Genomic DNA, 26339 nt, shown 5'->3' with positions numbered 1-26339 from the left:
TGAGGGGGTGGCATTGATGGTTGAGGGAGCAAAAACTAAAGGACTGGCTCCTTGGTGCAGCTGTAAATCATTGTTGCAAATTTGTAGGTGATCTTTGCTACTGCTCCTATGTTTCAGCACAAATCATCCTTTGTGGCTGAGTGACTTGTTGACTCTGATGCTTTGTTGAGTTAATAACAGGGATGTTATCTCCAATTGCAGGTTGTGAACATTTGGCTTCTGGTAGGGCTATGCCTTCAACATTTGGAAATATTGCAAATGCCTGTAATTAAGAGATTGAAGAGGGGTGACGGTGGGGTCATTAGTCATCTTGGAGGTCAGGATAGGGCTCTGTTGTAATCACTCATGAACATAAAAAGTGTTTCCCTTCTTGGCATACACACAATGAATAGCCTAGAAATAGCAGGCTTCTGGATTCCAGGATATGGACCATTTGTGGCAGTCCCATTACTTGTAACCAATACATTTTCTTTAGTCTGACACATTCTACTTTAAGAAATAAAGAGTGAAAAGGAGGAATGGGTAAGACTGAAACAAAATTTCTGTTAAAATGGAGAAGACCCTGTTCTCTGTTGGTCAGTGAGTGGATTAACGTACGAAGCCCTAAGCATTTACACTAGCTTCAAACGTTGATAGTTCTTGCATCCCATTGAAACTTTGCAGCAACTTGTCTGAGGAGGTGTTAGAATTATTTTTCCAGTTGCTTCAGAAATGAGTTGTATTGCAGCTTTGGTCTGTTTGGAACATAAAGCAAAATGCAAGTTCTCAGTCCTCATATTCGCAATCCAGTTACAAGCATTGATGCGTTGTTTGAAACTGTTGTGGTATAATGCAATATTGTCAGCCTTGCTGAGGTTAAATGTTCCTGGTGTTGGGTGTGTAAAAGGCCAGTGTTCAGGTTTGCACAAATAAGGTACATTTAGAGCTGATAAATGCAGGTAAGTGCCTGAAACTTCACTCTAATTTATAGTTTAGCAGTCCTGGAAGTTCAACATGGTGCTGCAGGCCATTCTAAGCCTGTGCCGTGCCTTCCTCGGGATTCATTATTACTTGCAGAAAGAGGGAAGAATCCAGGATAGGGTGGGGGGAGGGGAAAGGGAACAAGCCAAAAGGTGATAAATGAAAAGGAAGGTGGGTTGGTGAAGGAGAGGAAGAAAGTGGGTAGGTGGGTGGAAAGGATAAAGGGCTGAAGGAGGAATATGATAGAGGAGAGTGGACCATGGGAGAAAGGGAAGGAAGAGGAGCACCAGAGAGAGGTGAGAGGCAGGTGAGAAGGGAGGCAGAATAGGGAATGGAAAAAAAGAGAGGGGTGAAAGAGGGAGAAATTAACAGAAGGGAGAGAAATTAATATTCATCCTGCCATGTTGGAGGCAACTCAGAATATGAGGTATTGCTGCTGTAGCCATGGGCCAACAAGTCGGAATGTGATGGACAGAGGAATTAAAATGGTTGGTCACTGGGGAATACTGTTTGTTGTGGACGAGTGAAGATGCTTGACAATGTGGTTGTCTTACCAATATAGAGGAGGCCACACTGGGAACATAGGATACAGCCGACAACCCCAGCAGATTCGCAATTTAAGTGTTGTCTCACCTGGAAGGACTTTTTTGGGGCCTTGAAAGGAGGTGAGAGAGAAGGTGAATGGGTAGATCTTCTTGCAGGGATAAGTGCCAGGAGGGAGATCAGTGGAGAGGGACAAATGGACAAGGGAATCACAGAGGGATCTCTAGAAAGGGAGGGAAGGGTGCAGAAATAAGGATATGTTTGGTGGTAGGGTGCCATTAAAGGTGACAGAAGTTGTGGAGAATGGTGTACTGGATGCAGAGGCTTGGGGGGGCGGGGTGGTAGGTTAAGGTGTTGGGAAGATTCAGTGAGGCTGGATGTCTGGAAATGGAGATGTTGGTGAGGGCAGCATCACTGGATAGAAAAAAGGGGACCCAAACTTGAGTAGGGTTATCCACGGTCCCTCTGAGTACAAGACATTTGTAAAATTATGTCTGCATGTGATTCTCCGGGACTCTAGCTTCTCCCACTCTTAAGAGAAACAGCTCTAAGCGTAAAGCAACAAACTGACTTCAAATGAAATGTAAACTTGTTCAGGTCTAGACATTGATCTGAAATGCCTTCAGGATGTATTGCAATTGTAAGGTCTTTGCTGGAGCTCATTACCTGCAGAAATTTGGATTACAGTGTGGTATAACAGGGCTTGCCCCTTGATTTAAGCACTGCAGACAGCTGCCTGTTAATAACCCAGGAGAGGAAGAATTTTGAATCTCAGCCTTTCAAGCATGTCTCCATGAACCACAATTGTTGCCTATTTATTAGTCACCCTACTACCCTGAACACCCAGTACCTAACTCAAACTGGCACTGTCTGCCTTGTTAACTCTGCGTTGTTATCTGTCTCCACAGCAACCCACATACGTGCAGGCACTCTTCGACTTTGACCCGCAGGAGGAAGGTGAGCTCGGCTTCCGCCGTGGTGACTTTATCCAGGTTCTAGACAACTCAGACCCCAACTGGTGGAAGGGCAGTTGCCACGGGCAGTCAGGCATGTTCCCTCGCAACTATGTCACTCCAGTCAACAGAAACATTTGATGGACAGCAGTGCTGAAACCTGAAGGCAATCACGGCTCCCCCGTGAACTTAACAGTCTGTATGGAACTTCAAACTAGAGCGCCAAAACCAATTCTGAGGTGGAACAGAAAAGCTGAGCGATTTTACCAATAGGTTTCCACAGCTGCTTCCCCCTCTTCTCTAACCCATCCTTCCCCTCTTCTCTTCCCTCCCCTTGTAAATCTGTGCATGGATTATAATTCCATTACTCTAATCCTGTTGTAGAATTTAAATGTTTTTTCTCTATGCAAATATTGGATAATCTTATCAGCAATGTAACACAGGCCAGAGGTCAGTAAAAGTCCTTGCATTTGGGGCTTTTCAAAAGAAAACTAATCATTCTTGGCCTTGTTCATTTCCATTTGGAATTCCTGCTTTTTTTTCTTTGTACAAGTTGCTAATTTAGCTTGTCCTTGGAAATAAGCCTAATGTTTCCTTTAGCAACTAGCAGCTATAGGAATCAAGTACAAATTGTCAAGATGATTTGTAATTTTAGAGAATAACTTGGCGGCTTTTATCAACAGCATGTTCTAGGAGTTTATACAGGAGGTTGGGCTGCTAATGGTTTTAAAGGTGTTTGGCTGAGCACTTTCTGAATTCTGTCTTCATAGTGCCTTTTGATTTTTTTCCCTGTCCTGATTTTTCTTATCTTTTGCTCTAATTCACTTTAATAACTGAGAGCTTCAAGTCAGTTGATGGGCAAATATTGGGCATTTCACACTGATGTGCCATTGGCTATCTGGCCTGTGACTGGGGTGGGGATGTTGACTGAGACCAGGTATGGGGAATCCAGCAGTTTGATATTTGAACACTGTTCTAAAATGTTCCCAAATGACCTTTGTCACCATTTTCCTCTCCACTGCAAACTGCAACTGCAGTTGAGCAGCAGGTTAAGTATTTTTCATTTGTAAAGCTATGTTTGTCATGCCAAGTTTAAAAGTATACTAGCATCGCTAAGGTTTGTATAACAGGTGTACTTTGAATATGATGCGTGAGTCAACAAAGGGATTAATTCTTCAGGCTCTTTCAGTGAATCCCTGCTAGCTGCTCTCTCTGCCCACTGCAGAGTAGAGCTAACTACATGACCCTGCTTTTCTCTCCACAGCCAGTTTGCACCATTCAGCCCAGCTCATCCGCTCCAGCCAGACTAATTATAAACACACCAATGGTTCTGCTGTGTCACTGGGGGAGCTGCAGAGTTTCACCTGCCCATCTGGATAATGGGAGTTTGATTTTTTTTTGAGCTGAACACATCTGATGACATAACTGAGAAATTCTAGTTCTTAATGAACTTTGGTTTTTAAAGCTGTCTTGCATTTTATTAAATTCTTTGCTTCTATCACAATCAAGCACTGTAATAATTTATTTCTTAGGCCATTTTGCTTTTTAAGTGAGACTGATCATGAAAATTAGTTGCAATTGAACCGATGTTCAAGGTTACTGCTGTTCAGGCCTACTGCCTTCGATCCATGGAAATGATAGCTATCACTGCTCCTTGCATGGGTGATCCCAGCCCAGTTACACTTTGCCAAATCTGTCATGATCAATAAGCCTGCTATTTGGAATTGTGGTGTCTCCTTGGCCACCTCCACATTTTATGTGCTATTCAGGTGATGTGACACTCAGGCCACCAATGTGACAGTGGTGTTTGTATGCCAGGTGTAGCCACCCAGTGGCCTGAATCTGGCAGCTGCAAAATTCCTGGTGGTACAGGGGCATCTTGCTATGGAAGAAGTTGATGGGCAGGCTAAATGAATACATGTCCTAATACCTGTTGTATGTTTCTTGCCTTTGTTAGCAATGGAGATTAAGAAACTTCATGCAGAGAAATTGAGGATGTTGGTAGGTCATTGTCAGAATTCACCAGTCCAAGGAAAGAGGAACATTTCCCAGAGTTGTCACTGGAAAGTTCTGGAGCCAGTATGTGGGCATTCACTACAAATATGGAGTAAGGTTAAAGTTAGTGTGTATAAGTTGAACGATGGAAAGGTGACCCTATCTGGTTCCTGTTGCTAAAATGGTGCAAACAGTCTCTGCATGGCACAGATAGTACCTCAATGTTAAAGGATGCCTCAGGGCATCAAATGAAAAGGCAGAGATAGAAATCATTTGATGAGAATCTTTTGCTGATCCATCAACTGTTGAAGGACAGATTAGTACAGAAACTCTGGATTCATTCAAATGTTAGAATTCACCAAATGCAGCCTGGGGATTGGTGTGGATAGGGGCATTATGACAATTCTGCAGACAAGAAGTCTGAGGACACTTCAAGCAGGTTCCAGAGCAGACAGGTATTAAAGTTCACAGTCTATTCCCTGGTATCATCTGCCCTAATCTCTGTGGTGCTGGCAGTTCCTCCTCCACTATCCCCATTTTCTCTTTGCCATGCCTGTGATACAACACATTGACATTAAATATATATAATTAATTGTAAACAGCTGCTTGTCTGTTAATTGATGTTTGGTTTTGGTTTTTGTTTTGCTGATTTGACCAGTTAGAGCTACCACCTATGCATTAAGTACCATGACAAGAACGCATCTGGTTCAGCACCTGTGCAATCTAATTTCCTGCTGACACTTTTAAGGACTGTCAATAGATCACTTGATTTAAAGGAGACAATAATACTTCTTACTGAAGGCTAGTGAAGCCAAATGGTGGGTAATCACATATGTCTGGGGTTGACATTGCTTAAACATTTACAGCCTCAGAAACCACACACAAACTCATCAGTATTGGCAAGTGGAACCCACCCATTAAGCCCTGGTAATTGCATCAGAATGCATGTGTTATGAGGCATCGAATCTGAGCAAGATTGAAACTACACAGTCTGTACCAAGTCTAGATAACGTTGAGGAATGTGTAGAAGGGAGCTGAATAACAAAATGGTCAGGGATCTAATTGAAGTATGATGATTCTGGTTAGCCTCTGGGGTCAGATTACAGGCAGTACTGGGAACCAGGAGGTTTGACTGTGATGCGGGGGTTGGTCTGAAATTAAATTTTGTTTCCTGGAGTTCAGTAGCATATTAATTTAACTTGTGCTAAGAACTCATGAGACTAATGAGATTGAGCTTTCCACTACACACTGTCACCCAAACTATCAAACTGTGTCTGAGAGCTTTTGACAAATGGACCAGTTGATTGTTTACTGTTTTTGAATTGGTGTATTATCATAAGCCTTGCAGACATTTCATGTATATATTAAACAAATCAATGTTAAAATGGAAAGGCCTGTGTACTTATCCCTTGATTCTCAATGCATTTGGTAGCTAGAAATTAACTGTGAATAATAAAATGCTGTGTATTCTTCATGAAGTGGTCTGGCTTTCTTTTGTTGACACATACCTGTACCACCCCTCTTCTCACTGTGACCTCCTTGCTCTTAATGCCCTGCACAAAAAGAGTTCATTTATTACTGTTAAATCAACTTCATGTAAATGTTTCTGGTCTTGGGCTGCTGTAGCCCATCTATCTACTTCGTTTGCAGATGCTGATCTGCACACCACTGTTGTAGCATGTAATTCTTTGAGTTACTGTGGCCTTCCTGTCAGCTTGAACCAGACTGGCCACTCGTCTCTCATTAACCCACAGAACTGCCATTCACTGGACATTGTGTCTTGCACCATTCTCTGTGTGGTTCTAGACTCTAGAGACTGTTGTGTGTGAAAATCCCAGGAGATCAGCAGTTTCTGAAATGCTCAAACCGCACTGTCTAGCACAACAATCGAGCTAACTGCTATGCTACCATGGCACCCAAGGTGCTACCACATGATAGGCTGATTAAATATTTGCATTAATGAGCAGGTATACAGGTGTAGCTAATAAATTGGCCACTTAGTGTATGTGTTTCAGTTTGGTCAATGGGGAAAAAACATAGGTTAATGAAGTGAGTGATCTTTAAGAGATTTTAGATTTAGCAGCAGCTTCAATTCCATAAGACCATCATTTAGAATGTAATATTGGGCAATTAATATTCGATATATTACTTTTTGGATTCATTATTCAGACATACATGAATGTCCTTCATGGTTGGATTTGGAGGAAAAGTCGGCGAAGGGGTTCTCTTTGGCCTCTTTACTGGGAGCTCCTCTTCCCTTTTTGTTTTCTAAGATTAGTAGACAAGACTTTAATCCCATTATTAAACATACATCAAGAATTTGGTTTCAGTTTCATAGATTTTTTTGAGTTAAATAATTTTGTTCTTTCTAGTAATATCCATTTCAATTATTTTTTTAAACCATCAATTTTGGATAAGGCCTTTTTAATTTGGAAAACCAAGGGAATAACAACTTTTTCAGATTTGTTTTTAGGGGATTGTTTAATGTCTTTTTCTCAGTTAGTGGATAAATATGATTTATCTAATGTACACTTTTTTAGATATTTACAAATTAGGAATTTTTTACGTGATTTGCTGCCAAATTACTCTTCTTATCCACCTAATGTGACAGATGCTCTCTCTCAGCTTAAACCACCTTAAAAAGGGTTGATAGCTATAATTTATAAACGGTTATTGAATTTACGAATAAAATTCTAACGATAAAATTAAACGTGCTTGGGAATTGGAATTTCAAGAGTCATTTTCAGATAATCAATGGAGTAAAATTTTTCATTTGGTTAATAACTCATCTATTTGTGCCTGCCATTGCTTGATACACTTCAAGGTAGTGCATTGGGCCCATATGTCAAAGGATAAACTAGCACGTATTTTTTTCCAACATCAATCCTATTTGTGACAGATGTAATATTGAGGTGGCATAAAGCTAGATAATTTTTGGACAGATGTTTTTAAAATGCTATCAAAAGTCTTGAATCTGGACCTACAACCTAATATACTTACAGCAATCTTTGGGATTATCCCATTGGAAGCAGGAAATATTCCTGTTTCCGCTCAACGTATGATAGCCTTTCCAACTTTATTGGTTAGGAGAGCAATTTTATTGAAGTGGAAGGGTTCTAATCCACCTACTGTTTTTTATTGGCTTTCCTCCATTATGTCCTGTTTAAGTTTAGAGAAAATAAGAAGTCGGACATTTGATACATCCTTTAAATTTGAGCAAATCTGGTGACCTTTTATTCAATATTTTCATTTGATTTGATTTATTACTCTTCCAATTATTTTTTTTCGAAGTTTTAGATTTTATCAGAAAGTCTTTCCCTTTTTTTGGTCGTATCCTCAGAATGGACTGCCCAGTCCCTTTTCTACCCCTTTTCTCAATATAGTGTAGTGGGGTTTTTTCCTTCTCATTTTTAAAAATTTAAAGTTTTTTTTTCTCACTATTATATACTACATATTAGCTTAATACTATGTATGCCTATTTCACTTTCTGTTTGTATTGTTATTGATATATATATTTGAGATAATTCTCTTGTTTGTGTATATATGCTCTTTTTAAATCAATAAAAAGATTAATAAAGAAAGAAGAAAGAAAAGACCATAAGATATAGGAGTAGATGTAGGCCATTCGGCCCATCAAGCCTGGTCCACCATTTAGCCATGGGCTGATCCAATTCTTCCAGTCATCCCCACTCCCTGCCTTCTCCCCATACTCTTTGATGAGGTGCAACTGTAACAAAAACCAATTTCCCCTGGGATCAATAAAGTATGACTCTGATGCCCTGGCTAATCAAGAACCTATCTATCTCTGCCTTAAATGCACCCAATGACTTGGCCTCCACAGCCACTTGTGGCAACAAATTTCACAGATTTACCACCCTCTGACTAAAGTAATTTCTCCACATCTCTGTTCTAAGTGGATGCCCTTCAATCCTGAAGTCATGCCCTCCTTTTAAAAAAAAACATAGAAAATAGGGGCAGGAGTAGGCCATTCGGCCCCTCTTGTCCTAGACTCCCCTACCATGGGAAATAACTTTGCCATATCTAATCGGAAATTTTCTTTGAGATCCTCCCCCCCCGCCCCCCATTCTCCTGAACTCCAGGGAATACAGCCCAAGAGCTGCCAGATGTTCCTCATACGGTAAACCTTTCATTCCTGGAATCATTCTCATGACTCTTCTCTGAACCCTCTCCAATGTCAGTATATCCTTTCTAAAATAAGGAGCCCAAAACTGCACACAATACTCTTAAGTGTGGTCTCACTAGTGCCTTACAGAGCCTCAACGTCACATCACATCACATCCCTGCTCTTATATTCTATACCTCTATAAATGAATCCCAACATTGCATTCACCTTCTTCACCACCCACTCAACCTGGAGGTTAATCTTTAGGGTATCCTGCACAAGGACTCCCAAATCCTCGCAAGGCCTGATTTGGAGTATTGTGTGCAGTTTTGGTCACCTCCAAATAAGTTATTTGTGAGATGTTCTTTGGTTGGATATAATATGCAGGTTTGTGAATGTTAGGGTTGGTGCCTGCCTGGAGTGATTTGGGCTGGTTGCTGATTGAGGACAAAGAGCCATAAATTATCGACTGTCACTTGATGAGAAGAGGGCAAGAAATGGATGCTGGCTTGGAGCAGAGCCAAAAGCAAGGTGTTAAAGGTGAGACAAATGACCTATGGCCAATGTCACTGGAATGCAATATTTGAATTGATAAGGAATGGATATAAAAGTGGATGCTTCATGTGTGCTGGCAGTGGTAACTTTGAAGAAGAACCATTGCAGATACAAGCGTGAGCAACCCTGCGTGAAACAGGTGGCGGGTGAATCGAGACTACGAGGGAAGCTCGGCCAGTGCAGACTCCTTTGCCCGGGTAATACCTTTGCTATTCTTTCTCTGTTAAGGAGAGTCAGGGATACTTAGCGGGTGTGCACACAAGGTATTTAATGTATGAGTTCAGATACTTGTTAGTTTGAACAATGAAGGTACTTGTTGGTAAATACAGATCTCTCTGTGCCTCACTAATCATTGTTGTAAGAGGTACTTTTTTTTTAAAACAAAAAAATTATTGCTAACTAACCTGCAGTTGTGTAAAAAAACTTCACCTATTTCTACAGTATTGCTGAAATTGGGGAAGATTTAATAGCACCACAACATAATCTCAATGTCCAAGCTTGAACTTTATCTAGGAGCTTTAAGATCACTGGTGAGGCTGACTCAAGAGCAACGTATCCATAATCAAAGACAGATCTGATTAAAGCAATATAAATTTGTTAAAATATCCTCCTACTTGCACCACAATCACACCCAACTACTTGCACTCCAATCGTATCTCAGCACATTAAGGGCTTTTCTTTTACACCTCTCTAGAATTTTATTCACATGCACCTTCCATGTCAACCTTGTGTCCATCCACATATCAAGAAACTTTACCACTGTCTCTTGTTTAAAAGATTTACCATATAACTTGAGCTCAATTGTGGGTGTAATGTTCCTTTTAGAAAAATAAATAAAACTCAAGTCTTTGCAACAGAAAATAAACCCCAACAATGTCCCCATTCCTCTTCCTCATTCATAGCTGCTTACCTTTTCCTAACTATATATATATTCCTGCCTCTCCCACACTGCACCAACATTAGCATATAATGATTTGGAAATGTCTGAGCCAACATTTAAGAAAATGGCATTAATCAGAACATTGAAAAAGGAGTAGGCTACACATACTCCCTTGTGGAGTCCCATCTCACACTCCTTAGACCCAACCTTTTTTGATGCCGCTAAGCCTTACCATTAACTCGGGGGTCCGTGGACGTCTGGTTGGGAAACTCCGCGAGAGAATGTTGTTTCTACCCTAATTTGTATATCCTATCGTATAAAAAAAGTCTTGAACCCGTTGAACATTCTACCACCAACCATTGTCAAGTTTAAGCAGCAACCCGTGTGTCCATAACATATCAGAAGCTTTCTCTACAGGTAACCTCGCTGGAGCAAACATTCTCTCCACATCTACCTTATCTAGTCCTTTCAACATTTGATAGGTTTCAATGAGATCCCCATGCATTTTTCTAAATTCCAGTGAGTACAGGCCCAAAGTTGCCAAATGCTCCTCATGTTAACCCCTTCATTCCCAGAATCGTCCTCATGAACCTCCTCTGGAGTCTTTCCAAAGACAATACATCCTTTCTGAGATAAGGGGCCCATAACTGTTCACAATATGACTAGTGTCTTGTAAAGCTTCATCATTATCTCCTTGTTTTTATATTCTATTCCCTTTGAAATAAATGCCAACAGTGCATTTGCCTTCTTTACAACCAACTCAACCTGTGAATTAACCTTCTGGGAGACTTACATGAGGACCCTCAGGTCCTTCTGCACCTCTGATATTTGAACCTTCCCATCATTTAAATAATAGTCTGCACTGTTGTTCCTTTTACCAAAATGTATTATCATACATTTCCCAACACTGTATTCAATCTGGCACCTTTTTGCCCATTCATCCAATTTGTCTGTCCTGCTGCAATTGCATTGGTTCCTCAGCACTACCTATCCCTCCACCTATCTTCATATCACCTGCAAACTTTGCCACAAAGCCATCAATTCCATTATCCAAATCACTGATAAACAGTGTGAAGAGTAGCGGCCCCAATACTGACCCTGAGGAACACCACTAGTCACTGGCAGCCAACCAGAAAAGGCCCCCTTTATTCCCAGTGGCTGCCTCCTGCCTGTCAGCCATTCCTCTATCCACGCCAGTATATTTACTGTAACACCGTAGGATTTAATCTTGTTAAGCAGCCTCATGTGTGGCACCTTATCAAATGTCCACTGCCTCTCCTTTTCCTCCCTGCTTGTTATTTGCTTGAAGAACTCATAACAGATTTGTCAGGCAAGATTTCTCTTGACACAAACCATGCTGACTTTGACTTATTATAAGTCTCCAAGTACCCTGAAACTTCATCCTTAATAATGGACTCCCAACATTTTCCCAACCACTGAGGTTAGGCTAACTGGCCTATAATTTCCTCTTGTCTTCCTCCCTTCTTAAAGAGCGGAGTGACATTTGCAATCTTCCAGTCCTCCGGGACCATGCCAGGATCAAGTTATTCTTGAAAGATCATGACCGATGCATCTGTTGCCTCTTCAGCAACCTCCCTCAGGACTCTGGGATGTAGTCCATCTGGTCTAGGTGACTTATCCACCTTAAAACCTTTGAGTTTGCCTAGCATTTTTTCCCTTTGTAATACCAATGGCTCCTACTCCCTGACACTCACAGACCTCTGGCATACAGCTAGTGTCTTCCACAGTAAAGACTGAAGCAAAGTACGCATTAAGTTCATCTGCCATTTCTTTGACCCCTGCTGCTATCTCACCAGCATCACTTTTTCAGTGGTCCAATATCAACTAGCCTCTTTTATTCTTTACATAACAGGAAAAACAACTTTTAGTATCCTGCTTTGTTACTGGCTAGTTTGCCCTTGTATTTCATTGTTTCACTTATAGCTGTTTTAGTTGCCTTTTGTTGGATTTTAAAAGCTTCCCAATCATCCAACTTCTGGGGGACATGTCTATCCTGCGCCTTGTGAACTATTCCCAGAAACTTCAGCCACCTCTGTTCTGCCGTCATCCCCACCAGTATCCTCTCCAATCCACCAGGGCAAGCTCCTCTCATGCCTCTGTAATTCCCTTTATTCCATTGTGATACTGATGCATGTGACTTATGCTTCTCCCTCTCAAATTGCAGTATGAATGCAATCATATTATGATCACAACCCCACAACTTGGCTACGATCTGGAGGCCTATATATGATTCCCATGATGTTTTTTTTTAACCTTGAAGTTTCTTAACTCCACCCATAAATATTCGCCATTCTCTGACCCTATGTCACCGCTTTCTAAAGATGTAATTCCATCTCTTACAAACAGAGCCACACCAAATAATCACTCCCCACTGTTGTATCGTAACTTCCCAGTTGCACACACTTTCTATATCTTCAGATACCAGTGTAAGGTCAATGGCAGAAACAGTGTTAAATAGATCTATAGTTGTACTCCTACCATCATTCAAGCACCCCAACCACTTTTCTTCCAAAAAGTGCCTGCCTGCCTCTTGGTTGGGTAGGTAACGAAGCCTTCTCTGACAATGCTCCCTAACTCTTGCTCCGCTACTTTGACAACTGCATTGGCGCTACTTTCATGCCCCCATGCTGAGCTCAATTTCACCAACTTTGCCTCCAACATCCACCCTGCCCTTACATTCATTTGGTCCATTTCTGACACCTCCTTCCCTTTCTCCATCTTTCTGCTTCCATCTCTGGAGACAAACTGTCCATATAACCATATAACAATTACAGCACGGAAACAGGCCATCTCGGCACTTCTAGTCCATGCTGAACTCTTACTCTCACCTAGCCCCACCGACCTGCACTCAGCCCATAACCCTCCATTCCTTTCCTGTCCACATAGCTGTCCAATTTAACTTTAAATGACAACATCGAACCTGCCTCAACCACTTCTGCTGGAAGCTCGTTCCACACAGCTACCACTCTGAGTAAAGAAGTTCCCCCACATGTTACCCCTAAACTTTTGCCCTTTAACTCTCAACTCATGTCCTCTTGTTTGAACCTCCCCCACTCTCAATGGAAAAAGCCTATCCATGTCAACTCTATCTATCCCCCTCATAGTTTTAAATACCTCTATCAAGTCCCCCCTCAACCTTCTACATTCCAAAGAATAAAGACCCAACTTGTTCAACCTTTCCCTTTAACTTAGGTGTCGTCCAACATCTTTTATAAACCTACCAATTCCACGGTTACCTCTTCCCACCCTGTCTCCTGTAAAACTGCTATTCCCTTTTATCAGTCTCCCTTTGACTCCACCACATCTGTTCCTAGGACGCAGCTTTCTGTTCTAGGACATCTGAGATGTCGTCCTCCTTCAAAAAACACTGTTTCCCTGCCTTCACCCTCATCTCCTCCATTTCCTGAACATCCATGCTCACTCTATCTTCCTGCTGCAGTAACAGTTATAGAGTTTATCTTGTCCTTCCATACCACACCATGATTCTCCGCATCCAACACATCCACCGCAACTTCACTCATCTCCAAACATATCCACCAAACATATCTTTACATTCTCCTTTCCCCCCACCACCCACTTTCTGCAGGGATCGCTCCCACTGTGACTCCTTTGTCCATTTGTCCCTCCCCCACTCATCTCCCTCCCAGCACTTTTCCACACTAATGGTCTAAGTGCAACACCTGCCCATTCACTTCCACCCTCTCCCCCATTCAGGGCCCCAAATAGTCCTTCCAGGTGAGGCAACACTTCACCTGCAAATCTGCTGGGGTCGTCTATTGTGTTCAGTGCTCCCGATAAGGCCTCCTCTAAATTGGGGAGGTCCCCGTAAATTTAGAGACGCCAAAAGCGGAACTTCCCAGTGTCCAAACATTTTAATTCTGATTCCAATTCCCGTTGTGACAGGTCAGTCCATGGCCTACCTTGTGCCAAAATGTGGCCACCCTAAGGGTAGAGGAGCAATACTTTATATTATTTCTGAGGAGCCTCCAGCCTGATGGCATGAGTATCAACTTCTACTTCTGCTAAAAAAAATCTCCCTCCCTCTATTCCCTACTCTGGCCACTTACCACTTCTCACCTGCCCATCACCTCCCACTAGTGCCCTTCCTCCTACCCTTTCCCCAATGGTCCACTCTCCTCTCCCTATCAGATTCCTTCTCCAGCCCTTTCCCTTCCACCCCCACCTTTTCATCACAGCAGCTTCCCCCTTCCTTTCCAATCCTGATGAAGGGTGTTGGCCCAAAACGTTGACTGTTTATTAATTTCCATAAGTGCTGCCTGACCTGAGTTCCTCCAGCATTTTGTGAGTGTTGCTCTGGATTTCCAACATCTACAGACTTTCTTGTGTTTATAATTTCCCAGTGTTTCTTTCCTTCCTCCCACAGCTTTTAACCCCAAAGCCTTCTCACATTGCTATCTTCACAACATACTAAAAGTACACCTGTAAAGGTTGTGGAACCACAATATCTGCTAATGCTTCTTTTCAAATCCTTAATCGAACTGAATTGATATCAGAAACAGGTTCACATTCAAAACTGAACCAAACCATGCCATGCGTGAGATGTGGGACATTTGAGAAACTTTGAACTTTACTGTGCTCATGGACTTCTTCATCAAGTTATGGTATTGTTGCACTGTTTGTAACTATGTGTTATAATTATGTGGTTTTGTCAGTTTTTTCAGTCTTGGTCTGTCCTGTGTTTTGTGATATCACACCAGAGGAAATAATGTATCATTTCTTAATGCATACATTACTAAATGACAATAAAAGAGGACCACGTGTCTTCATAATCTAAAAAACCTTAAAATCTTCATTCCTTTTATTTAAATCCTGTCACTTATTTTTCCATTTTGCAGAAACCTGCCATTAGCCTTACCCCATACAACTTCTATCACCCAATACCACCTACCTGCTCTCCCGCCTCCTGCCTGAGAGCAACTCCCAACAGCAGGCTCAGTCTTCTGCTCCAGCCCCAATCATTCAGCCAAGCTTCGTCCACGTTGTTGGTCTTGGGCAGGGAGCTCAACTGACCAGTGCTCAAGATGAGTAGTGAGTTGTCTTAATGACTACTGTCCAGTAACAGTTGCATCTATGGTGATGAAGTGCTTTGAGAGGATGGCCATGACTAGAATCTACTACTGCCTCAAGAACCTGGAGGTACAACAAATTGCCTGTTGCTACAATAGGTCTATAGCAGATTCAATCTCAATGGCTCCCGTGTGGCATAGGCTCACATGCACAATAAAATACAAATATTAGGATGCTGTCCGTTGAGTATAGCTCAGTGTTTTAACATCATCATCCCTACAACACTGATGGAAAAGCTACAGAACCTGGGCCTCTGTACCTCCTTCTACAATTGGATCCTTGACTTCTTAACTGGGAGACCAGCCTGTGTGGATCAGAAATAACATTTCCTCCTTGCTAATCTCAGGGATGTGTGCTTAGCCCATGGCTGTATGGCTAGGCATAGCTTAAATGCCATCTATAAATTTTCTGACGATAGTTGTTGACAGAATCTCAGATGGTGATAACAGGAGTGAGATATACCAGTTAGATGAGAGGTGTCACAGCAACAACCTTGCACTCAAAGTCAGGAAGACCAAAGAGCTGATTGTGGATTTCAGAAAGGGTAAGACAAGGGAACACAATCCAAATCATCATAGAGGGGTCACAAGTGGAGCAATTTCAAGTTCACTTTTTCTGAGGATTTAATCTGGTCCCAACGTATCGATGCAGCGATAAAGAAGGCAAGACAGCAGCTATATTTCATTAGGAGTTTGAGGAGATTTGATGTGTCACCTTAAACACTCGAAAGCTTCTGCAGATGTGCCGCGGAGAGCTTTAGGACAGGCTGCATCACTGTCTGGCATGGGGGTGGGGGCTACCGCACAGGAACGAAATCAGCTGCAGAGAGTTATAAAATTAGTCAGCTCCATCATGGGTACTCGCCTCCGTTGTATCCAAACCATCAGAGAGGCCACCCACCCAGGACATGCCCTCTTCTCCTTGGACAGTAAGTCAGGAAGGAGGGACAGAAGCCTGGAGGGACTCGCTCAGGGACAGCTTCTGCCCTCCGATTTCTAAATGGACATTGAACTCGCACAGCTTTTTGTATTTCTGTTTTTACACAAATTTTCATTGAACTATTTAATATACGTACACTGTATATACTCACAGGAATTCAGTATTTTATATTTATCATGTATTGCATTGTACTGCTGCAGCCGCGTGTGCCGGTGATCTGAAACCCGAAAGACCCGCGACTCAGTTCCTCAAGGTGAAGAGCCGCTCTTCCGCACACGTCACCCCACGTGACCCAAGCCCCGCCCCGGTCAGGCGTGCCCCGCCCCCTCGGTAGGCCCCGCCTACTCTTCGCGCTTCCCGCTCTCCGAAGAAGGGCAGCCTTCCTCGCCTCCGACTTCTCCCGCGCTTGGTTAGGTAGTGACATCCTCTCTCATGGTGGACAAAGCTCTGACGGCTCTGCCTCCGGTCAAGTAAACTACGAAAGAATTGACATCCGCTTCCTCATACTTGATTGGTGTATCGTCAGATGACGGATTTTGAGTAGCTGGAGTAGCTGTCAATTATTCTGAGACCCCCCCCGCGCTCACTCGTCCGTGATTGGTCGGAATCAGTGACGATACGCTGACAGTTTCCGGTGCGCGACACCGGGGAGGGAGCGCCGCGCCGCGCCGCAGCATGGTGGGCTACGAGCCGCCGGCCCAAGGTCAGGGACCGGTACTCTCAGCCAGTCAGGCGGCCGTAGCCGGCTCAGCGGCTGGCCTCCTCACCCGGGTACTCATAAATCCGCTTGATGTCCTCAAGATTCGCTTCCAGGTAACGTGGCGCTCAATTTGTTTTATTGTTTGTACTGAGATACAATAATAATCGTGTCTGCATACTGTCCATTCAAATCAGTTCATTACAGACTGCGGCCGGTTAATTACCGGGTGACGGGTGAATAGACGGTGACAGTATCAGGTGACTGGTGAACGGACGGTGAGAGTATCGGGTGACGGGTGAACAGACGGTGAGAGTATCGGGTGACGGGTGAATGGACGGTGAGAGTATCGAGTGACGGTGAATAGACGGTGAGAGTATCGGGTGACGGGTGAATACACGGTGAGAGTATCGAGTGACGGGTGAATAGACAGTGAGAGTATCGAGTGACGGTGAATAGACGGTGAGAGTATCGGGTGACGGGTGAATGGACGGTGAGAGTATCGAGTGACGGTGAATAGACGGTGAGAGTATCGGGTGACGGGTGAATGGACGGTGAGAGTATCGAGTGACGGTGAGTAGACGGTGGGAGTATCAGGTGACGGGTGAATACACGGTGAGAGTATCGAGTGACGGGTGAATGGACGGTGAGAGTATCGGGTGAATGGTGAATGGACGGTGAGAGTATCGGGTGACTGGTGAATGGACGGTGAGAGTATCGGGTGACGGGTGAATGGACGGTGAGAGTATCGAGTGACGGGTGAATAGACAGTGAGAGTATCGAGTGACGGTGAATAGACGGTGAGAGTATCGGGTGACGGGTGAATGGACGGTGAGAGTATCGAGTGACGGTGAATAGACGGTGAGAGTATCGGGTGACGGGTGAATGGACGGTGAGAGTATCGAGTGACGGTGAGTAGACGGTGGGAGTATCAGGTGACGGGTGAATACACGGTGAGAGTATCGAGTGACGGGTGAATGGACGGTGAGAGTATCGGGTGAATGGTGAATGGACGGTGAGAGTATCGGGTGACTGGTGAATGGACGGTGAGAGTATCGGGTGACGGGTGAATGGACGGTGAGAGTATCAGGTGACGGGTGAATACACGGTGAGAGTATCGGGTGACGGATGAATAGACGGTAAGAGTATCGGGTGACGGGTGAATGGACGGTGAGAGTATCGAGTGACGGTGAATAGACGGTGAGAGTATCGGGTGACGGGTGAATGGACGGTGAGAGTATCGCGTGACGGTGAGTAGACGGTGGGAGTATCAGGTGACGGGTGAATAGACGGTGAGAGTATCGAGTGACGGGTGAATGGACGGTGAGAGTATCAGGTGACGGGTGAATACACGGTGAGAGTATCGGGTGACGGATGAATAGACGGTAAGAGTATCGGGTGACGGGTGAATGGACGGTGAGAGTATCGAGTGACGGTGAGTAGACGGTGGGAGTATCAGGTGACGGGTGAATACACGGTGAGAGTATCGAGTGACGGGTGAATGGACGGTGAGAGTATCGGGTGAATGGACGGTGAGAGTATCGGGTGACGGGTGAATGGACGGTGAGAGTATCGAGTGACGGTGAATAGACGGTGAGAGTATCGGGTGACGGGTGAATGGACGGTGAGAGTATCGAGTGACGGTGAGTAGACGGTGGGAGTATCAGGTGACGGGTGAATAGACGGTGAGAGTATCGGGTGACGGATGAATAGACGGTGAGAGTATCGGGTGACGGGTGAATGGACGGTGAGAGTATCGAGTGACGGTGAATAGACGGTGAGAGTATCGGGTGACGGGTGAATGGACGGTGAGAGTATCGAGTGACGGTGAGTAGACGGTGGGAGTATCGGGTGACAGGTGAATAGGCGGTGAGAGTATCAGGTGATGGGTGAATAGACGGTGAGAGTATCAGGTGACCTGGTGAATAGACGGTGAGAGTATCGGGTGACGGGTGAATGGACGGTGAGAGTATCGGGTGACAGGTGAATCGGCGGTGAGAGTTCAGGTGAATAGACGGTGAGAGTATCAGGTGAATGGTGAATGGACGGTGAGAGTATTGGGTGACCTGGTGAATGGACGGTGAGAGTATCGGGTGACGGGTGAATAGACGGTGAGAGTATCGGGTGACGAGTGAATAGACGGTGAGAGTATCGGGTGACGGGTGAATAGACGGTGAGAGTATCGGGTGAATAGACGGTGAGAGTATCGGGTGACGGGTGAATAGACGGTGAGAGTATCGGGTTACATGGTGAATGGACGGTGAGAGCATCGGGTGAATAGACGGTGAGAGTATCGGGTGACGCGTGAATAGATGGTGAGAGTATCGGGTGACGGGTGAATGGACGGAGAGAGTATCGGGTGACGGGTGAATAGACAGTGAGAGTATCGGGTGACGGGTGATTAGACGGTGAGAGTATCGGGTGACTGGTGAATAGACGGTGAGAGAATCGGGTGATGGGTGAATAGACGGTGAGAGTATCGGGTGACGGGTGATTAGACGGTGAGAGTATTGGGTGATGGGTAAATAGACGGTGAGAGTATCGGGTGACTGTGAATGGACGGTGAGAGTATCGGGTGAATAGACGGTGAGAGTATCGGGTGACGGGTGAATAGACGTTGAGAGTATTGGGTGACGGGTGAATGGATGGAGAGAGTATTGGGTGATGGGTGAATAGACGGTGAGAGTATCGGGTGACGGGTGAATAGACGTTGAGAGTATTGGGTGACGGGTGAATGGATGGAGAGAGTATTGGGTGATGGGTGAATAGACGGTGAGAGTATCGGGTGACGGGTGATTAGACGGTGAGAGTATCGGGTGACTGGTGAATAGACGGTGAGAGTATTGGGTGATGGGTGAATAGACGGTGAGAGTATCGGGTGACGGGTGAATGGACGGTGAGAATATCGAGTGACGGTGAATAGACGGTGAGAGTATCGGGTGACGGGTGAATGGACGGTGAGAGTATCGAGTGACGGTGAGTAGACGGTGGGAGTATCGGGTGACAGGTGAATAGGCGGTGAGAGTATCAGGTGATGGGTGAATAGACGGTGAGAGTATCAGGTGACCTGGTGAATAGACGGTGAGAGTATCGGGTGACGGGTGAATGGACGGTGAGAGTATCGGGTGACAGGTGAATCGGCGGTGAGAGTTCAGGTGAATAGACGGTGAGAGTATCAGGTGAATGGTGAATGGACGGTGAGAGTATTGGGTGACCTGGTGAATGGACGGTGAGAGTATCGGGTGACGGGTGAATAGACGGTGAGAGTATCGGGTGACGAGTGAATAGACGGTGAGAGTATCGGGTGACGGGTGAATAGACGGTGAGAGTATCGGGTGAATAGACGGTGAGAGTATCGGGTGACGGGTGAATAGACGGTGAGAGTATCGGGTTACATGGTGAATGGACGGTGAGAGCATCGGGTGAATAGACGGTGAGAGTATCGGGTGACGCGTGAATAGATGGTGAGAGTATCGGGTGACGGGTGAATGGACGGAGAGAGTATCGGGTGACGGGTGAATAGACAGTGAGAGTATCGGGTGACGGGTGATTAGACGGTGAGAGTATCGGGTGACTGGTGAATAGACGGTGAGAGAATCGGGTGATGGGTGAATAGACGGTGAGAGTATCGGGTGACGGGTGATTAGACGGTGAGAGTATTGGGTGATGGGTAAATAGACGGTGAGAGTATCGGGTGACTGTGAATGGACGGTGAGAGTATCGGGTGAATAGACGGTGAGAGTATCGGGTGACGGGTGAATAGACGTTGAGAGTATTGGGTGACGGGTGAATGGATGGAGAGAGTATTGGGTGATGGGTGAATAGACGGTGAGAGTATCGGGTGACGGGTGAATAGACGTTGAGAGTATTGGGTGACGGGTGAATGGATGGAGAGAGTATTGGGTGATGGGTGAATAGACGGTGAGAGTATCGGGTGACGGGTGATTAGACGGTGAGAGTATCGGGTGACTGGTGAATAGACGGTGAGAGTATTGGGTGATGGGTGAATAGACGGTGAGAGTATCGGGTGACGGGTGATTAGACGGTGAGAGTATCGGGTGACTGGTGAATAGACGGTGAGAGTATCGGGTGACGGGTGAATGGACGGTGAGAGTATCAGGTGACGGGTGAATGGACGGCGAGAGTATCGGGTGACGGGTGAAGAGACGGTGAGAGTATCGGGTGAATAGAGGGTGAGAGTATAAGGTGACTGGTGAATAGACGGTGAGAGTATCGGGTGACGGGTGAATGGACGGTGAGAGTATCGGGTGACGGGTGAATAGACGGTGAGAGTATCAGGTGACAGGTGAATGGACAGTGAGAGTATCGGGTGACGGGTGAACAGATGGTGGGAGTATCGGGTGAATAGACGGTGAGAGTATCGGGTGAATAGACGGTGAGAGTATCGGGTGACGGGTGAATAGACGGTGAGAGTATCGGGTGAATGGACGGCGAGAGTATCGGGTGACAGGTGAATAAACGGTGAGAGTATCGGGTGAATGGACGGCGAGAGTATCGGGTGACGGGTGAAGAGACGGTGAGAGTATCGGGTGAATAGACGGTGAGAGTATCGGGTGACAGGTGAATAGACGGTGAGAGTATCGGGTGAATAGACGGTGAGAGTATCGGGTGACGGGTGAACAGACGGTGAGAGTATCAGGTGACGGGTGAATAGACGGTGAGAGTATCGGGTGACTGGTGAACAGACGGTGAGAGTATCGGGTGACTGGTGAATAGACGGTCAGAGTATCGGGTGACTAGTGAATGGACGGTGAGAGTATCGCGTGACGGATGAATAGACGGTGAGAGTATCGGGTGACTAGTGAATGGACGGTGAGAGTATCGGGTGACGGGTGAATAGACGGTGAGAGTATCGGGTGACTAGTGAATGGACGGTGAGAGTATCGCGTGACGGATGAATAGACGGTGAGAGTAGCGGGTGACGGGTGAATGGACGGTGAGAGTATCGGGTGACGGGTGAACAGACGGTGAGAGTATCGGGTGTATAGACGGTGAGAGTATCAGGTGACGGGTGAATAGATGGTGAGAGTATCGGCTGACGGGTGATTAGACGGTGAAAGTATAAGGTGACTGGTGAATAGACGGTGAGAGTATCGGGTGACGGGTGAATAGACGGTGAGAGTATCGGGTGACGGGTGAATGGACGGTGAGAGTATCAGTTGACGGGTGAATAGACAGTGAGAGTATCGGGTGACTGGTGAATAGACGGTGAGAGTATCGGGTGACGGGTGAACGGACGGTGAGAGTATCGGGTGACGGGTGAATAGACGGTGAGAGTATCGGGTGACGGGTGAATGGACGGTGAGAATATCGAGTGACGGGTGAATAGACGGTGAGAGTATCGGGTGACTGGTGAATAGACGGTGAGAGTATCGGGTGACGGGTGAACGGACGGTGAGAGTATCGGGTGACGGGTGAATAGACGGTGAGAGTATCGGGTGACGGGTGAATGGACGGTGAGAATATCGAGTGACGGGTGAATAGACGGTGAGAGTATCAGGTGAATAGACGGTGAGAGTATCGGGTGAATAGACGGTGAGAGTATCAGTGACGGGTGAATAGACGGTGAGATTATCAGGTGACCTGGTGAATAGACGGTGAGAGTATCAGGTGAGGGGTGGACAGAGGTGAGAGTACTGGGCAGAGGGTAAAAATCTGGCTGGTGGTACCAGGAGGTGGTTATATACCGAGTGACAATGCAATTCGGTGGATAAAATACCTGGTAGTTGGCTGAATACTGAGCGATTGTGCAGGTACATTTGTTAAATGTGATTTCAGCCTCTCACTGCTACAGGCGGAAGTTCCCACTTGCTTCAAAAAGGCAACAATTATATCAGTGCCTAAGAAGAATAGTGTGAGCTGCCTTAATGACTATCACCCCGTAGCACTCACATCGACAGTGAGGAAATGCTTTGAGAGGTTGGTTATGGTTGGACTGAACTCCTGCCTCAGCAAGGACCTGGACCAATTGCAATTTGCCTATAGGGGTGTGTGCTTAGCCCACTGTTCTGCTCTCTATATACCCATGACTAGACATAGCTCCAATACCATCTATAAATTTGCTGATTCTACCATTGTTGGTAGAATCTCAGGTGGTGACGAGAGGGCGTACAGGAGTGAGATATGCCAGCTAGTGGAGTGGTGCCGTGGCAACAACCTGGCACTCAACGTCAGTAAGACGAAAGAGCTGATTGTGGACTTCAGGAAGGGTAAGACGAAGGAACACATTCCAATCCTCATATAGGGATCAGAAGTGGAGAGAGTGAGCAGTTTCAAGTTCCTAGGTGTCAAGATCTCTGAGGATCTAACCTGGTCCCAACATATCAATGTAGTGATAAAGAAGGCAAGACAGTGGCTATACTTCATTAGGAGTTTGAAGAGACTTGGTATGTCAACAAATACACTCAAAAACTTCTATATATGTTCTGTGGAGAGCATTCTGACAGGCTGCGCCACTGTCTGGTACGGAGGGGCTACTGCACAGGAGCGAAAGAAGCTGCAGAAGGTTGTAAATTTAGTCCGCTGCATCTTGGGTCAGTCAGTCAGTCAGTCAGTGGGTGCCGTCCCGAATCTGGGATTGGCGGCTATGCACCTCCACCTTCTTCGATCTTGCGCTCTTTTCCTGGCCTCAGCATAACTCAACCCAGTCTATTGCCTCACATTACCGTACCAAGTGGTTCGCTGCCTTCCTCTTTCCCTCTTTCCTTCTATCATCCCTTCCAATAACAATTTCTGCAGTCCATCACCTCTTAACAAGTGCCCGGCATATTCCAGCTTCCTTTTCTGCACATTCTTCAGCAACTCCTTTTCCCTCCTCGCTCTCTTCAACACTTCCGTATTACTGACCTTCATCACCCATCTCATTTTCTGCATTCTCCTTAAACACCACATTTCAAATGCCTCTTGGATACTAGCCTACAAAATACGCAGGACATCTTCAAGGAGCGGTGCCTCAGAACGACAGCATTCATTAGGACCTCCAGTACCCAGGGACTGGTACCATCAGGTAGGAGGTACAGAAGCCTGAAGGCACACTCAGCGATTCAGGAACAGCTTCTTCCCCTCTGCCGTCCGATTCCTAAATGGACATTGAACCCTTGGACACTACCTCACTTTTTAAATATATATTATTTCTGTTTTTTGCACCATTTTTAATCTATTCAATATACGTTTACTGTAGTTGATTTACTCGTTTGTTTATTATTATTAATATTTTTCTTCTATATCGTATATTGCATTGAACTGCTGCTGCTAAGTTAACAAATTTCATGACACATGCTGGTGATAATAAACCTGATTCTGAGTCTGCATACTGGATTACAGGAAAGTGGGTAAACACTGGGGTAGAGATTCTGTATTGAGTAACAATGTTTTAATTGTAAATTTGGAAAATAGAGGATACATCAGTTAACTATACCGGGTTAATACCATGTTTCTATAGATGGCAATCGGTACATACTGATTGACTGATTCACTGCCTTGATATATAGTCGTGGGCAAGTGTACTAACATGGGCGCCACAGTTGCACGGAGCTATTACAATTTGGAGATCAGTTCCTGTGCCGTCTGTAAGAGGTTTGTTGGTATGTTCATGAGCGCGTGGATTTCCTCCATTTGCTCCAGTTTCTTCCCATAGTCCAAAGACATACCCGTAGTAGGCTAATTGGATAATGTAAATTGGCTGGGTCTGTTCCACGCTGTATCTAAGTAAAGATTGGAAAATCACTCCAGGAAGTTGATAAATTACAGGAAACCAGTCATTAAGACATTGCCAGTGCACGGGTCAGTAGGTAAATACAATGTAGTGATGCTAGGCAGGGTAGATGTGTCAGGAGGTTGCACTGGACGTTGAGCAAAAATAAATGTCTCCAGAAGTAGGCAACTACATGACGCTGTAGGAAATGCTCTACAGTCTCAGCAAATTTAGTGGTAACTGGAACTACCGCCAGTTACTGGGTAAGTACGCCAGGCAACAAGAATTTGAAGGGCACTGAATTGAATTGAATTGACTTTACTTCTTACATCCTTCACATACATGAGGAGCAAAAATCTTTACGTTACGTCTCAATCTAAATGTGCAATGTGCAATCATCGTAATTTATAATACCTAGAGCAGTCAATGTAATATAGAGTACACTCAAATCAGCGTGAGTTCATCAGTCTGATGGCTTGGTGGAAGAAGCTTTCCTCAACCATCTGAAGTGAAAGAGGCCTATTGGTCCTGGCTTTCATGCTGCGGTACCGCTTCCCGGATGGTAGCAGCTGGAATAGATTGTGGTCGAGATGGCTTGGGTCCCCAATGATCCTTCGGGCCCTTTTTACACACCTGTCCTTGTAAATGTCCTGAATGGGATGTTCACAACTACAGATGTGCTGGGTTGTCCACACCATCTCTGCAGAGTCCTGCGATTAAGGGAGGTACAGTTTCTATACTAGGCAATGATGCAGCCAATCAGGATGCTCTCAATTGTGCCCCTGTAAAAAGTTCTTAGGATTTGGGGACCCATACCAAACCTGCTCAACTATCTGAGGTGGAAGAGGCGATGTTCTGCCTTTTTCATCACACAGCTGGTGTGCACAGACCAAATGAAGTCCTCGGTGATGTGGATGCCGAGGAACTTGAAGCTGTTTACCCTCTCGACCCCAGATCCATTGATGTCAATAGGGGTTAGCCCGTCTCCATTCCTCCTATAATCCACAACCAGCTCCTTTGTTATTGTGACATTGAGGGAGAGATTGTTTTCTTGACACTACTGTGTCACAGAGATGACTTCTTCCCTGTAGGCCACCTCATTATTGTTTGAGATAAGGCCAATTTTCTGAATTCGGCTTGCAGTTCAATACCTAGTAAATCAGTTTCTCGCCTATATAATGCACTCTCCCATGCTAAAAATGTAAATACACTGTATATTAAAGAGAAGTGGGAGAAAGAAGCGGGGTTGGTACTTTCAGAGGAGGCTTGGGGGGAAATCTGTAGCCTTCAATGGTCCTCGACTAATTCTTTGACTTGGAGAGAACATTGTTGGAAAAACATTATAAGATACTTCAAGACCCCATATCAGGAAAAATATAAAGATACAAATGTGATGTGTTGGAGAAGGTGCGGCTCCAAGGAGGAAAATCATTTTCATATTTTCTGGGATTGCCCTAAATTAAGTCTATTTTGGGAAGGTATTCATAGAATATTAGTTAAGGTACTTGGGTCCCAGATACCTCTAAACTTTGAGACGCTCTATTTGAGGCATGTATTGTTCCCTGAACAGAAGGAAGATATAAAGTTGCTGCAGGCCCTCTTAGCGGCAAGTAAGAAATCAACTAGAAAATGGCTAAATCCAATACCACCTACATTAGAAGATTGGTACGAAATTATCTTGGAAATATTTAAAATGGAAAAGTTGACTTACTCCCTGAGAACTCAAAAAGAAAAATTTTATCAAATCTGGAATAAATGGATTGAATATATAACCCCAATGCGAGCAGACTTTAGATGACTCTCCTAATGATTTATATTGCTCTTCTCATCAACACAGTAATATTGCTAACGTAAGCACCCCTAGTCTAAAT

At 44.9% G+C, this 26339-nt stretch overlaps 2 protein-coding genes and 1 long non-coding RNA gene across 4 annotated transcripts in view; 2 read left to right on the top strand and 1 right to left on the bottom strand.

Annotated features, from left to right (window-relative positions):
• The window catches only part of LOC134336596 (growth factor receptor-bound protein 2), a 144625-nt gene extending 138683 nt beyond the window's left edge, over positions 1-5942 (top strand). For both annotated transcript variants that reach the window (XM_063030918.1, XM_063030919.1), the window contains exon 5: positions 2412-5942. In XM_063030918.1, coding sequence (XP_062886988.1) covers positions 2412-2597 — 186 coding nt within the window. In that variant the 3' untranslated portion in view covers positions 2598-5942. The remainder of the gene's footprint in view (positions 1-2411) is intronic.
• On the bottom strand, positions 6-16288 carry LOC134336597 (uncharacterized). Its single transcript, XR_010015835.1, has 3 exons — positions 16209-16288; positions 5960-6004; positions 6-734 (listed from the first exon to the last, which is right to left on the bottom strand). It is a non-coding gene; the product is annotated as an uncharacterized LOC134336597 (long non-coding RNA).
• A 137-nt stretch (positions 16289-16425) lies between these two features.
• Positions 16426-26339, top strand: part of slc25a19 (solute carrier family 25 member 19) — a 36430-nt gene continuing 26516 nt past the window's right edge. Inside the window, exon 1 of the mRNA XM_063030917.1 lies at positions 16426-16870. Coding sequence (XP_062886987.1) covers positions 16733-16870 — 138 coding nt within the window. The 5' untranslated portion in view covers positions 16426-16732. The remainder of the gene's footprint in view (positions 16871-26339) is intronic.

Source organism: Mobula hypostoma, chromosome 22 (genome assembly GCF_963921235.1).
Source record: "Mobula hypostoma chromosome 22, sMobHyp1.1, whole genome shotgun sequence".
In the NCBI taxonomy this organism is placed as follows: Eukaryota; Metazoa; Chordata; class Chondrichthyes; order Myliobatiformes; family Myliobatidae; genus Mobula; species Mobula hypostoma.
This window is presented reverse-complemented; position numbering and strand designations above follow the sequence as displayed.